The sequence below is a fragment of the Lagopus leucura genome, unplaced genomic scaffold (genome assembly GCF_019238085.1).
Source record: "Lagopus leucura isolate 7727_CA_CO unplaced genomic scaffold, USGS_WTPT01 Super-Scaffold_741, whole genome shotgun sequence".
Classification (NCBI taxonomy): Eukaryota; Metazoa; Chordata; class Aves; order Galliformes; family Phasianidae; genus Lagopus; species Lagopus leucura.
In genome coordinates, this window is record NW_024962256.1 from 3,031,478 (window position 1) to 3,045,883 (window position 14,406).

General features: G+C 44.5%; 1 protein-coding gene and 1 long non-coding RNA gene across 5 annotated transcripts in view; one reads left to right on the forward strand and one right to left on the reverse strand.

Moving 5' to 3' along the window:
• Nucleotides 1-14,406, forward strand: part of RBM20 (RNA binding motif protein 20) — an 89,259-nt gene that overhangs the window by 58,134 nt on the left and 16,719 nt on the right. For 3 of the 4 annotated variants that reach the window (XM_042863679.1, XM_042863680.1, XM_042863682.1), the window contains exons 2-5: nucleotides 7,826-8,936; nucleotides 10,619-10,680; nucleotides 10,836-10,927; nucleotides 11,253-11,350. In XM_042863679.1, the coding sequence (XP_042719613.1) occupies nucleotides 7,826-8,936; nucleotides 10,619-10,680; nucleotides 10,836-10,927; nucleotides 11,253-11,350 (1,363 nt within the window). The remainder of the gene's footprint in view (nucleotides 1-7,825; nucleotides 8,937-10,618; nucleotides 10,681-10,835; nucleotides 10,928-11,252; nucleotides 11,351-14,406) is intronic. The other variant, XM_042863681.1, reaches the window with a different exon arrangement.
• LOC122175760 lies at nucleotides 1,201-11,962 on the reverse strand. Its single transcript, XR_006177501.1, has 3 exons — nucleotides 11,798-11,962; nucleotides 3,478-9,862; nucleotides 1,201-2,675 (listed from the first exon to the last, which is right to left on the reverse strand). It is a non-coding gene; the product is annotated as an uncharacterized LOC122175760 (long non-coding RNA).

The window sequence follows — 14,406 nt, forward strand, 5'->3', positions numbered from 1 at the left end:
TCACAGGCAGTGCTTCTCAGCTGGCCCAGGGTGCGAGGAGAGGAGCTCAGATGCGTGCATGGCTTCTGCTGCCTGCACTGCTAGCGTTGGGAGCGCCCACCAGTGCTCTCCTCAAGGAATAATTTACTAACGCAGTATTTCATTGAACTTCTGAAATATGTCATTGGAGTTAATATTGCGAGATGAATGGATAAAACAGGTAATTTATAACATTGTTTTTTCCCACAAATGACAGTCCTTTTCCCGAGCACAAATGAAACTACGTAGAAATAAAAAGTCGTTCTTAGAACTTCAGCGTTTTGCAGCTGTATGTCATTTTCCTGTCTACAAACCGAAGGTATTACTTCTGTAAAAGGGCTTTTATATTGTCTTCTATTACTGTGAAATAGGCTTTATTCAGATGAGGCATTATCTGTCTACCACGGTACGCTTTCTACTTTCAACATACAAATGGAGACTGCTGTGCTTCCAAGCACTGCGAGATAGCGAGATGCTCAGAATCGTCATTTCTGTAGTGGTAAACAATGCCATGTGGAAAACACATTGGCAGAAAGTGTGGCGAGATACTACTGTAATATCTTTTCTAGGAACCACTATATGTCAAGAACTATCTTCCAGTTTGGCATTTGTCCTTGTGTAAAAAAACCATTGAAGGGTTTCTGACTTTAATTATATTAGCTTATTTTGTTTTTAGGTTGCATTTTCCTTTTTTCCCTTTGATTGTGATGAGTTTTCCACATCATTTCTGCTGTTTGCAGGGCTGGCTAGGAGCACTGAGCTGCAGCAGAGCTGTTGCCCCTAGCTCAGGCGCTTCTGCTGCGGCTGCTCACACAGATACCAGGCTCTGCCTTTGCCATAATGCCTGTCCCAACCTCCCTGCTATCCCTATGGCTTTACATTGCCATCTTTTCTCTTGGTTTTTTTTTTTTTTTTTTTTTTTTCTCTTCACTCTGACCCTTGGTCTCTAGCAAGCTCCAGGCTCTGCTCGTCTCTTCCCTTGGGCATGGCACAAGTGCTGGCGCAGGAATGTTATGGGGACCCTTAGAACCCCTCCTTATGGGAGCACAGCTGAGAGCATCTATCTCGCCCGAGGACCTTGCTCTATCGGGTGATTTGGAGCTCTGATCTGGTGCTGAGGCTATTTCTGGCAATTTTTAGTGCACATTTAAAATATTAAAATTTTTTAACGTGTTCCTTTAAGTTCAGTAAACAAAGAACTGTTTCCTTGGGAAGTATTTGCGAATAGATGGATGCAGTACAGCTACATGAATTTGTCTGGCAATGTACAGGAGTTTAAAATACAAAGCAGTGCTGCTGTATGCGCGCTGATCCTTAGAGACCTTGACACGTCATTGGAACCAAACAGCACTTAAATGTTCTGGAACAGGACATTTAAACAGCAACTTCAGCAGCTTCCGAAAATCCTTCCCCGTAACCTTGGGTTCATGTGATGCATTTGCTGGTTAAATCCTTTATTTGAAAACAGTTGAACTTTGCTTAATTAAATATTTACGGAGACATGCATTGCAGGAGGGAAAGCAGAAAGAAGTGTAATAAACAATCTGGGCTTCCATGCAAATAAGAAATGTATTTCCATTGTAAAAAATATACTGAAAAACAATACACAGTAACAGGGAGGGGAAGTGCAAAGACCGCTACAAAATTCAAAGATACCTGATTCTTCTAATGGTGCAGGTGAGAATTGCTGTCTATGGCATTGGCTTGGGCATTTGGAAGTGGCTAAGCCAATAAAAACATGTTTTGTTTTCTTTTCATTCATTGTAAGTGTGTTTTAATCAAAATATCTCTGCCAGAACCACAGGAATCGATAATAAGAAATCTCGCTGTGGATTGATCTAGCCTTTCACTCTCACAGCTCTAAATAAGTCAGAACAGTATTTTTATTATTATTGTTGTTGTTGTTGTTGTTGTTTTAGATTTGTTTTTAGCAGAAAAGAGTGTGGTCTCTTCAGCACACAAGCAGATTTGCAAGGTGGAGATGTCTTTAGAGTAATAGTGTTCAGAGGAAAAATGGGAAGGTGCATCATCATTCCCTTCTTGGGAAGAATTTTTGACACTTTCATTGATGACTTGGGTAAAAAAAGCACCCATTAGATCTACAGCTAGTGCCAAGAGGTGAGGATTTACAAGTGCTTTGGAGGCAGCATAGGAATCCAGAGTAATCCTGACAAATCGGATCTGGCATAACCTGGATGCAGTATTGATGAGGGCAACATGAAATGGTAACAAAAAAATCCATTGGATGATCAAACATGGAAGGGTCTGAGCCAGCCATTCCCATGGAAAGTCAGAGCAGCATGGTGTGAGGGATTCTTCCCAACCAATGTCTCTGGTTTGCAGGGGGGCAGCAGCTTCAGGAAAGGGGTTGGGTTGCGCTGCTGAGAAGGAAAGCACTTGAGCATTGCAAACAAATGCAATATGTGAGACGTGCAGAAAAAGGAGGTTGGAGAAATCCCAGCAAGGCAGGTTCTTAAGAGCAGATTAAATGAGTATGTCAGGAGTCACCGAGTTCAGCTTGATGCCACCTCGGAGTTAGTCCAGCCGTCCTCCTAGCATCACTTCCAGCTTTGCGTCCGTGATTGCCGTCGTTATCTGAGAGGTGGCTGCTGTGTTTGCCCCCAGGTCTTGTTGTTTTGCCAGTAAAACTGATTTTTCTGCATATAAACAAAGGCAAATATTGTTTTGTGTGCAAGTTTCAAATGAGCACAAAGGACTCTTGGTAGGAGTCAGGCATTTAATTCCCATCACCTTCATAAACCTTGAGCATAGCAGCTCTGCGAAAACATTTTACATTTCATCTTCCAGCTAACTGTTGGGTTGGGTGTTTGTCCAGATAATAGAGTTTTCTATTGCCAAAAATATGCAAAACTCTCTTGGCAAAGTACATGCATACTTTGGCTGGAGTTTTACTCAGTCCCTCAGTAGTATAATAGAGGGCTTTAAACATCGTTACTTGGGATAAGAGTGGTTTTACTTGCAGCTTATAAACATATTAAAGTGGCTTAAGGCTTTTAGTGCTCCTCATCATTAGCTGAACTTGCTCTGAAATATGATCTTTTTTCTTCTTTTTTTGATCAGTTCTAACCAAAACTCAGCCAAAAAATAAGTTCTGCTGCAGATGGTGACAGAGCTCAAACGATGAAAGCGGAGGGCTGTCCCCTTCTCAGCAGACTTCCTCATCTTTTCTGACCAGGAAGGTCATTTCACTACGAACCAAAGGAAATATTTCTTGTGGAGATGCAGAGAAAGAAAACAGTCATTTGTTAACAGCCAGTTGCAATCTGTAGCACAGGAAAAGGGTTGTGGCCATTTTTAACCAGTGCAACAGCCTTCACTGGGCTGTAAGTGCTGCTGTTATTCAACAAGCAAAAATGTAAAACCCGTATTCTTAATGAGATTAGCAAAACAACACGACATAAAACATCGTTACAATAATTACTTATTCTGATTACTAACGTATGCTTTTGAGATGGCTGAGCTTGGTGTTTTCTTCTACCAGCGTGTGAAATGCAGCTTTGCAGTCCCGTTGAATTCAGGCAGCCAAATTGTGTCCTGGGGTACGAACACAGGCTCTCCCTGCAGTGCTGACAAAGAGTGCATTTTTTTATTTGAGGGTGGTTGTACCCATAATGTCTTTTCAGCTTCATCTACATAGAATGTGATTTGTTTATCTTCAGTTTTTTTGTTTCACTTTTAGTGCAGCAGCAATTGCTCTGGATGAGTTTCGAGAAGGCAGTCCTGTGCTGCTTGAATAAATGATGCATTACAAGGAAGGGATATTCACGTTTCTGCATAACAGTGTGTTGTTGCTTTTGTGCTCGGATAATCAGAAAATAGTTCTCTTTGCTGAGTTCAAGGGTACCGAATTAAAAATTGTAAGTTTTCTGTTAGGAAAATTGATTCAGAAACACTTTAAATGGATGCAAAACAGCATGTTGTTGCAGGTGGTCAGAAATGTAGTATGGGTTATTGAAGAGCAGTCGTACATCTGGCTTCCTTAGATGTCTTTGGATCCTTGGCTACTTCAGTTCTGAAATAAGCACAGTAGTACGAAGGCCTTGGGAAAAGTACATATTGCAAAACATTTTGTAGTGAAAATAATAACAAATTTCTTTCGGAGATTTTGACTACTCAGTATAGCTATACATAAAGGCAGAAGGGTTGTGGGGCAAGGGATACAATATCTTAGAAGTTGTGCAAGATTCACAGCAGTGAATTAATCTGTTTTGGAAGACTTCAAATTAATCCCCTATTCAGCACTTCAAATACTTCTGGATAGAAATAATTTCTGAATAAGAAGCTGAGATCACAACTTCAGTAGTTTTGTTTGGTGATTTTTCTTTATATAATTTATTTCCTAGTTCTCAGAGGTGCCCAGCAGCCTGAATTTTGTCACTTGGGAATGATGCTCTGGCTGGTTGGCCTGTTGCGATCGATGTGTTCTGGGCTCAGCCTTTCATTGCTCTCGCAGACGGTTTTACTCCAATAATCCAGCGGTCTGGATGCTTTACCTCCGACCCTGTGTGCTGCTCAGTGCTCTTGGATGCTAAAAGCATGATAAGGATTATGAGGGTAGCAGATTGGTAGAATTGATTGATAGCAATACGGCCTTGCCAGTGCTTGCAATTTCGTTATGACTTTTGTAGCAGGTGATGCACTTCTTCAACTCCCAGCTCCCAGAGCTGGGCAGGGACTCAGTTGGTGCGGGGCTTTCGGTTAACAAAGGGAACCGCTTCAGTTAACCTTTTACATTGCTGACCTCACCAAGAGGAACGTTTTGCAAGGAGGACAGAGCTCACTTTGTCCACTGCAGGCTTAGTGAGGAGTGAGGCTGTATAGCAGCATCTCCCACCCTGAGCAGCCAGGGGCTGTGTGTCAGTAATGTGAGGACGAGCCAGGGTGGGAGCTGTGTGTGTACGAGAGGCGAATGGCCCCACGAAATGCCGAAGCCAAACACCATCTTCACATTGGGTTTGCAGTTTTCAGTGAGTTAGTAAAACTGCAGTGGGATGATTTGCCAAGTGGTGTTATTGAGTGTGTAAATTCAATGATTCTATAACAGAAAGAGGAGAAGAAATTTTAAAAGCTGTGCATGGCAGTCCTGCACGCCTCTTACAGCCTGTATTTTGTAACGTAACAGAAATCCTTCAATTTGGGCGCTGCTCTAAGAGATGCTCTATACACAACTGTCTTCCTGACCTCTCGTCTGCACGTTTGCTTTTCCCACTGCCCCACAAGCATGTCCTTCCTTCTTTGGCTTGATTAGATGCTAAAATATTCTGTTTCTGCTGTGGGAGGATAAAGTGTGCAACTGAAGTACCCTGGAAATCTGGAAATGCAAACCAGACAGCTGAAGCCAGGGCCATTCCCAAAACTAGGAGTGCATGGGAATGACCCTTTTTGCTAATTCCGTCCCTCTGTGAGAGGCTGGGGGGGCTGCAGCTTCTCCTTTCAACATTAGTTTTCTCCCAGGTGAGGTAGCTCCTGACAGCCCCCAGCTGCCCACCACCAGCCTGCGGAGTTGGGCAGAAGCTTGTAAGCCAGGGTACTCTGGCAGTGACTGTGTGCATGCTGGGGTCAGACAAAGTACAAGCTGTGCAGCAGGTCTGGGGGAGCTCAGGGGCTTGCAGGAGTATTGGATTGGATTCACAGGGAGGGACCATGCCCACATCCAGCAGGCAGCCAACAGAGTGGGGATGTGCAGGCTGCTCCACGGGCTTGCAGCACAGCACAAGTAGGTTGCTGGGAACAGCAGTCCTCTGCAGCTTCTGAGCCTGAAAGCATTACATGCTGTCTGTCAACTATTTTATTTTAGGGCCACCAGGCAGTTCATATTTGCATGCTCTATAAAGCTTTTAAAAACAGTTTTGCAGCTTGCTTAACGTACAGAACTTACAAGCAGCTATAAAATTAAACAGTAGCTGTGAGCGTGGTGAGTCCTGTGCAGTGCAGATGCTAGTGGCACAGTTTGGGGTCACTCTGCATTCCCAGGCAGTGACAGCAGTGTGCATGCTGTGCTGATGTGGGATCATCTGCTTGCTAAGCCCCTTGCACTCCATGGGGCTTCTGAGCAGCTTTGAGGGGCCCTCAGCACCCTGCGTGCTGGGATTCCCCCAGCCTCCCTCTTGTTTTGGCTATAGTTCCACCCTGACTTTCATCTGTGGTCAGATTTATAGGAAACCTTACTATAAATGTGATTCAGAGGTAGGGATGGAAGCCATGCAGGAAAACAAAAGGCACCTCAGTGCAGAAGCATGCTGGTGTCAGCTTGTGCTGACAGCAGTCTCGTCATTACATAACGATGCACTTATCCAAATGGCATTTTGTATTTTTGGAGACAGATGTGCCTTGCAGTTGCTGGTGGAAGTGAAATGTTAAACACGAAACCCATTCATTTTCTCTTAGTCATACTTTGGATTTAAGCAGATGTTTTCCTAATTTGTGGTTTTCAAATGTAGCACGCTGACAAGACATTTATCATTAGCTACAACTTCATCCATGCAGTTGAGCAAATTGGCTGATTATTAACAGTGAGCGCTGCATGGCGGTTGATGTGTAGCCCCTGCTGCTTTGAAAGGCCTAAATCAAAACTCCAAATACAGTTTTACAATATAAATTAATTGAGTTTTGGACTGCATCCCTTCTACTCGGTGCTCTCTGCTCTCATTTTCAGGGCCAGCAGCCGTCTGTAATGTGTTGAGTTGTTGTACCATCTGTGAGCAAAGGCTCCTGTGGGTGGAAGAAGTGATGGCTAACATTTTTCTGATGGGGGAATGAAAATGGCTGCTGGTATCCAGCATGACATGCAGAAAGAGCGCGGCCGTGGGATGGTGTATGTACACACGCACCAGGCTGGCTCTGCCATTGGTGATGCTGGATGTAGAAGGATGCAGGGGGCAGGAAAAGCAGGGTGAGCACAGCATTGCCTGATATTTTCCTTTATAACATTTCACTTGCTTATATAGATTTGTTAGACTTAACAAATTTAGGATTTTTTTCCCCCCCATTTAATGTTTGCAGTGTTTCATATGATGAAAGCGGCGGTCGTGGTGTGAGCAGAGATCTCCCAAAGGTGCTTTCCAATGCCAGGACCCGCCATACACCTCGATGTGTCATCTCCTATATTCTTAGTTTTGGAATTCAAGCAGGCAATTAGTTACTGTGTATTTACCCCACGTTTAAGACTTAATGGAGAACACTCAATACACCTGTAATTTCTAGATAGTATAAAGACCCTGATTTTCAGCAGCTTACGCTGCAGAAATTTTGCTTTATGTTCCAGTTGTGAAGTTCTTACCAGGTTGGTTTTACAATTCCATCTGATGTCCCTTTCCTCACTTCCTCCTGCTCTGTAAGAAAAGGTGGTGCTGGTCCCACCAAACATAACGTAACAGCACAGCGTGTGCCAGAGCAGGAAGGGCAAAGGTTGCATAGAACAATGGAAAAACAAAGATTTGCTCGTGTTGCCTCTTCTCCTGGTCTGCTGTATGAGTATGAATTATATGGGAGCTTGAAGGCTAAAGGCCTGATCCAGGGGGTCTGTGAGGGGTGAAATGAGAATTTTCAAGAGAGGCCTTTGATGCGCTTGTCTCCCTCATAACTTTTTGATTGAAAATGGTATAGCAGCAGAGTTTTAAGCGAAGGTGTTGTATTATGACTGCGTTGCTGACCACCACCTTGTTCCCTCTGTGTTTAGACGAGTGAATTATCACACTGATGGCTTGTCTCATGCTGGGCTGTAGCAAGAGGTGAGCGCAGTCAGATTTCGAGTGAATTCAGCTAACCCAATCCTGATCCTTTGCAGCGCTGCCAAGCTCCTGGAGAAGAGCCCGTTCTCCGTCAGTGCCCCGAGCCCCCTGCTCCCCTCTCCGGCCAGCCTGCAGCTGGCCCAGCTCCAGGCACAGCTCACACTGCACAGGCTGAAGTTGGCTCAGACCGCCGTCACCAACAACCCGGCTGCCGCCACAGTCCTCAACCAGGTGCTCTCCAAAGTGGCCATGTCCCAGCCGCTCTTCAACCAGCTGAGGCACCCCTCCGTGATGGGTGCTTCTCCGGGACACTCTGCAGGTGGCCCTCCGCCAGGGCCTGCCATTGCTAGCACAAGGTTCTCCTCTGGCGGCATCGCCTTTCCCGCACAGAGCGCAGGGGGCAGCCTGGGGCCCATGCAGGCCCAGGCCCCCAACGCCATCGTCATGAGTCCCTTTGGAGGCGTCATGGCTCCCACCTCCAGCCAGCAGCCCGTGGTCGTTGGACTCAACAAGGTGGGCCCCTCCGCTGCTGCCGCCGCTGGGGGCTTTTATGAGTACAGCAAGCAAAATGTCAGCGCCCCACAGGGCTACGCCTCGGAAGGGGATCAGCCCGGCTTCCCTTCGGCAGTTGGAGCTCGCTACGAGGGGCCCTTTGGCCCCGCCGGCCCGCTGAAGCACGACTCTCCAGCAGGGTTCCAGAAAGATGCCTATGGGGCAGCGCCTGCCTTCCCCGGCGACCCACACACCAGCGCTCATCCAAAAGGAGATCCCAGCCCCATCTTACATGGCACAGGTACAAGCAACCAGTGGGAAAATATCCCCAATTTCTCCAGCCAAAACAAGTCTGACCTCCTGCCCAGTGACAGCATGTGGCCATCAGCAAGCCAGCAGCCGTATGAAATAAGAAACGAGCTGTACAACCCCGAAGAACCGACACCTGACACAAAGTTTAGCACGGCCGCTGCCCCGGCATTCGGCAGGCTCAACAATGGCAAGCAGAGCTTCGGCAGCCCCCGGCTGAGGCAGAATGAGGAGCTGAGCGCCGGCGCGCCCGACCTGCCCATGAGGTCACTGCAGCCCCACGAGCTGAACGACCTTCATGGTGTGGCTCCCCTCCACTTCCCCCATGTCTGCTCCCTCTGTGACAAGAAGATCTTTGATCTGAAGGTGAGCGATTTCAATGCGCCCAGGCGCATCTGTGGTGTTCAAAGGGGTTTCCCTGTCGGTCAGTTGATTTATCTGTCTGCCTGTCCTAGCATAGTCTGTCAGCCAGGTCAGCCTCTATCACAGAGAGAAACACAGTTTCGTAGGGCTTGTAGCACTGTAAATCTCTCCTGTGGAAACTGCTGGGGTTTCAAGATCTGTTTTTGTTCCGCATTGCGCTGTGAAAATGTGGAGAGCAGTGTGTGTGCGCAGCAATCTGCCGCTGGGAGGCTGTGGTCCTGGTGTGAGAAATGCCAGACCCAGGCACGCGTCATTCCCTTCTCTGATGGGGGTGAATCAGGGGGAGGAGGAGCTCGAACCTGATCCGCCCTCCTCCAGCCAGTATTGTAATTGCACATCTGCAGTTTCATTTGGCTGTCTCTGTTTCTGATCCCAAAGCCTTCCTGATAGAAGCTTTGTGGAAAGTCGCTTGAACAAAATAGCACTTTTCCATAAAATTACTTTGGTAATTTCTTTGTTGGGATGTCCTCCATCTTCCAGTAACTCAAAGAAAAGAATTAGAACTCATTGTCCTAGTGGCTTTGGCCTGGAAGAAAGATGCTACCCAGCATAAGGGGTGCAGACCAGGCTCCCAGATCTTATCTGTTGTGGGCCCTAACAGCTTTTCTTGACCGCATTCATACTGTCAAAAGACCCTGAAATTCAAAATCAGCCTTGAGCAGAAACTTGCCTGTTGTACAGAAATCCTGTGTTGCAAGATCATGGTATATAAGTCAGCTCTGGAGAAAGCCGCTGCCATCCACAGGCCTTGCCTGGCGTTGTTCTGCCCTCTAGGTGAGCTCTGTCCCACTGGTCCTGGTGGCCTTTTCCATCACATTGCAGGACCAGCACCTCACTGCAAAGGCATGTGTTTTCATGCCAGTGGTGGCCTGACAAAAATATTGCAACAGCATGAGTGTACAAAGGAAGGTAGCCAGCAACTGAAATAATGCCTGATACATACATGCCCTGTGGCTTTGGGAGATTTGAATGTATTTGCTCTTTCATGTTTCCCTTTTATTCTTTGAGCAGCTGCTTGCTAGAGGCTTTTCTATGGCTGCCGCAACTACAGGAGTGGTCTGAACTCACCCCCACCTCGGGCATGCTGGGCATGTGTGTTTTTCATTAAACATTTTATAAGAATGGTGTAATTGTAATTACAGTGAGCTTCAGTTGGTCTGTTTATTAGTATTTAATATACTGTCCTATTTGGCCCACAGAAATGTAAAAAGCTGAATGCACTTCTCCTACAAATGTGTTTATCTACTGAAGTGAATGATCACTGTCTTTGCTGCCGTGTGTGATGAGCACCCTTGTTATGGACATGGCAGGAGCTGAGGATGCTCAGAGCCTTTCAGCATGAGCTTTTCCAAAAAAAAATTACCTAATTTAATAGAAATAAACGTGTAGAATTTAAAAGCTAATACAGAGAAGCTATCTCTGTGTTATGTAACTGGTAACTGAGTCTACAAATAACAAATCAGTAAATGCTTTGGAGAAAAGTATGCTTGGCTCCAGTATCATGCAGTTAGATCTTCAGCATGAAGTACTAGCTTCAGAATAAGGTAAACTGAACAGAGAAACAGTCTTTCAGAAATTTGTCTTAGGATTTTTCCTGTGCTCATCGTCTCTTTGTTTCAACATAGGACTGGGATCAGCACGTAAAGGGAACTCTTCACATCCAAAAATGTATGGCCTTTTCAGATAAGTAAGTATTATTTCAGAGATGCTTTTCCAATTGAATTTCTAATAAAGCATCCCTTACTTCAGTGGCTTTATACCAGGAATTTACAATCTAATAATTAGACTTTGATATTTACAACATGTCATGCATGCTCCTAAAGTTGTTTCTTTCTTTTCCAGCACTGGTATCCGGTGTGTGTTAAGTTCAGCAGATGGAACATTGCATTTATCACCAAATAATGCAGCAGTTTTCAATCCATCTAGTATTGAAGGTGAATGGTTGCATGTACAATAATTAAAAAACTATTTTTAATGAAAGGGGATTTCAGTCTTTGGGCAGAACTGGGCATTTCAAATGACATATGATACAGATTTCCAGGGAAAATAGTGCATTGTATGCAGTAAGACTTAAAAGGCAACCTGCCTTTCAAAATAGGAATTTATTTTTCTTTCCAACAAGTAGTTGTTTCCACAGTACAATGAAGCAATGGTGTTGAAATGATGAAATTAATTGTTACATAAATGGGGCATTGCTTACTGAGTCACGTTAATAATATGAATCAAGATTTTCACAAAATTGTGTGGTCCATTATTTAGATTATCCACCAAATGTCGGCTCATCTTTTATCACTACGTCAGCAAGATCCTTTGGCCAGCCAGGTGCTACATTTCCTTCTCTTCCATCAGGGGTAAGAGTGAGTATTTAAGAAATTGGTTTCCTTGCAGAGATTCTTGCAGAAACCTCTTCTACTTACTGGAATTAAAAATCTGTCATTTTAAGACTTCCTTTTAGGCAATGATGGGAACGCTCAGTCCATCATCTAAATTTACCTGCAGCTCCTTTATGCTTTTGATTTTGATCAAAACAAATGTAGATGTAGTTCTTTTGGTGGTTTTTTTTTGTTTGTTTGTTCTTGTTTTTTTTTTTTGTTTTGTTTTGTTTTTTTTTTGTTTTTGTTTTTTTTTCTGTGCTGAAATTGTTTGCTTGTTAGAGGGATTTGAAGAGGCTGGCAGGTTGTTCTGTGTGTATCTCCCCCATATTCTGTGGCTTGCATTCTTGTATTGTGTGGCTTTCCCCCCCATGTTCTGAGCCTTATTGAAGCAGGAAAATCAGCTGAAAAACTGGATTAAGTTCTACTTACTCTAAGTATTGATCCCAGTGAGAGGCCTGCATCTCTTCAGTTATTTATCTGTAGCAATCACTCTCTGCTGGGGGCCTCCTCCCAGGTAGCAGTGGTGGAAAGACAGTGGCTGCAGCTCCACTAATGCTTATTCGCTTGGGCGTCTCAGTTCAATTAATTATACTGGACTGGCTTTTTCTTAGTTTATTTTCGTGTACTATTTATATCGCCTGCTGCCACTGGTAACCTTTCAACAAGTTTGCTTCAGTATACATAAACCTTCTGTGGTTTCAGTTTATTATCCTCCCAGTACTCAGGACAGGTTCCAGTTGTGTTCCTCTAGTGTGCACTTGAATTACCATCCCACTCAGCAAAAAATGTCACGCATAAAAAAATATTACATTAAATATGGCTTTTAAACTGGGGAAACAAAGGCTTTTAAAAGAAGGGCAAAAAAGCAAGAAACTGCAAATCATATGCAAGCTATTATTAGAGTTGGAAACATCGAGGAGTAATGCTAGGTTGTTCATAGAATAGCAGCAGTAATCCGGGGGTTCAAGTTTTCACCTTGTTAGCTTTTATGTCCACATCCTGATGTCGGCTCAGGCACTCCAGAAGGACAGGCTGAGCTGCGTCCCTGTGCTGCTCCAGTTCACACCGGCATTGCTTACAAAAACATCACCCAGATTTGTGTAATCCAATCAATTTTGTGCTGTGGGGTTTTGCTATGACAGGGGTTGTTGGAAGGGATTTTGGCTTCTGCCTGTCACAGACACCACGTGTGCAGGGCAGCAAAGAGCAGAGCTGCTTGCGATGGCTGCCTCCAAGGTCAAAGGTTGGAGTCGCGGCGGCTGTGGAGGAATGTTCCTTTTCATCATGTCTGTCAACCTCACAACAAATGAAATTACTGCTAATACCAGTATCGTTTCTCCTCAGAATCTGTCACTATTTGTCATCTAAGCTGCCTGCAGAAGTCCTTCTGAATGACCTGCGGTGCTAAGAGAGATAAAAGAACCAATAACTTTGGCTTTCCTGGACACTACAAATCCCCTTTTTCTTCAGAAGCTCAGGAGGTGGTCAGGGAGCTATATTAGAGGTGTTAAATTAGAGTTTACCAGCTGTCATCCCCCCCCGCAACCCAGGTGGTTTATAATTTATTACACCTTTGCACAGCAGTATTCACTTTCAGCTAAGCTGCTGCCATTTAACTGAGCAGTGGGAGATTATACTTGACCCTGCATGTAATCATAAACAAAGTGTTCAGATTTCTCGGAGAGCTTGATACATGCTCTCTGTCTGCAAATAACTCAGCCCTTCTTCTAAAGGCAAATAGAGCGCTGCGAGCCTTCCTTCAGACATGGAAAGCCACTGGCAGTGAAGGAATGGGACTGCTGGTTTCTTAGTATCTTTAGGAAAGAGTTATGAAAAGCTCAAGAAATGGATAAAGGATTTGAAAAGTAAGAGATCCAAAAAAAATGGGGAGGAGAAAAAGATGCAATTAAAAATATGTTAGGTTGATGAAAGCATATGGCAAACTGCATGAGATGCCCTTCACTGTTATGCAGCAAATAATTCATTCAACCATTTATTTTTCGAACAAACTATTTTTCTAACAGTTGTCCAACTGTGCTGGTAGATCCCTGTAGACATTAAAGAAAGTTAACGTGAAGTCTTAGTGAAAATCACGTTCTGCTCTGGACACACCATGGCTCCTGAATGTGGATATAGAAGTTGTATATTCCTTTTCTGGCTGTGTTTTGCATTTAGTGAATGAATCCAATTTAACTTCAATCAGCTGAGAAGGATATTGTCTGGTACAGCTCACCTGATCCCAGTATGAGTGTCTGACCACTTTTTAGTCGTGAATTATAGCAGATTTATGACGTGACGTTTCAATTCAAGCCATTGCCAATTTTGGGGAGGTGGTAACGTCTTAGAGTCATCTGATTTAATGTACTGCTGAGTTCATGTCTGAGCCTGGGCCCTGGAGCCTAGGGAGGGAACAGCTGCCTTTCTAGTCCTATATGTGCTTAACACACCATCTCTTAACAGGTCTGACAAAACAAACAGAAGGTGCCAGGTGACATGAGGTGTTCTTGTGCTGTCAGGAAGGTTTTCTTTTTCCCTGCCAGCTGCATGTTGTGTTCTCCTGTTGTGTGCTACATGCTGCCTTGCCAGATGCACTCAGCCATCACTGCTTTTCTATTCAGGTGGAGCTGAGTCGCTCCCATCTTTCTCCAGGATGAGGTTTTTGTTATTTTTGTGATAGAGAAAACACTTTCCTTTGGGACTGTGACACTTGTTTGATTTGCTTTATGCACCTGGGCAGTCTCTGTGAACTGAATAGCAGACTGCTGTGGGAGGCAGGCTCGTACTACAGCAAAAACACACCAGCAGTTACGGGATAACGTCTGGAGGGAAGGTAATGGGATGAAGGTGCAAATAAGATAACATTAGCTCTGTAACTTGTGAACTTGCTGACAAGCCAAACATTTGTGATGGCTCTGGTGAATTTGATCCCATGAGATTACATGATTTGCATCTTTCCTTGAATGGCACAATTTTAAGTGAAGGTAGAGTTACTTCTTCAATAAAACCCTAACAGCGGAAGTCATAAACAGGGAAGTATT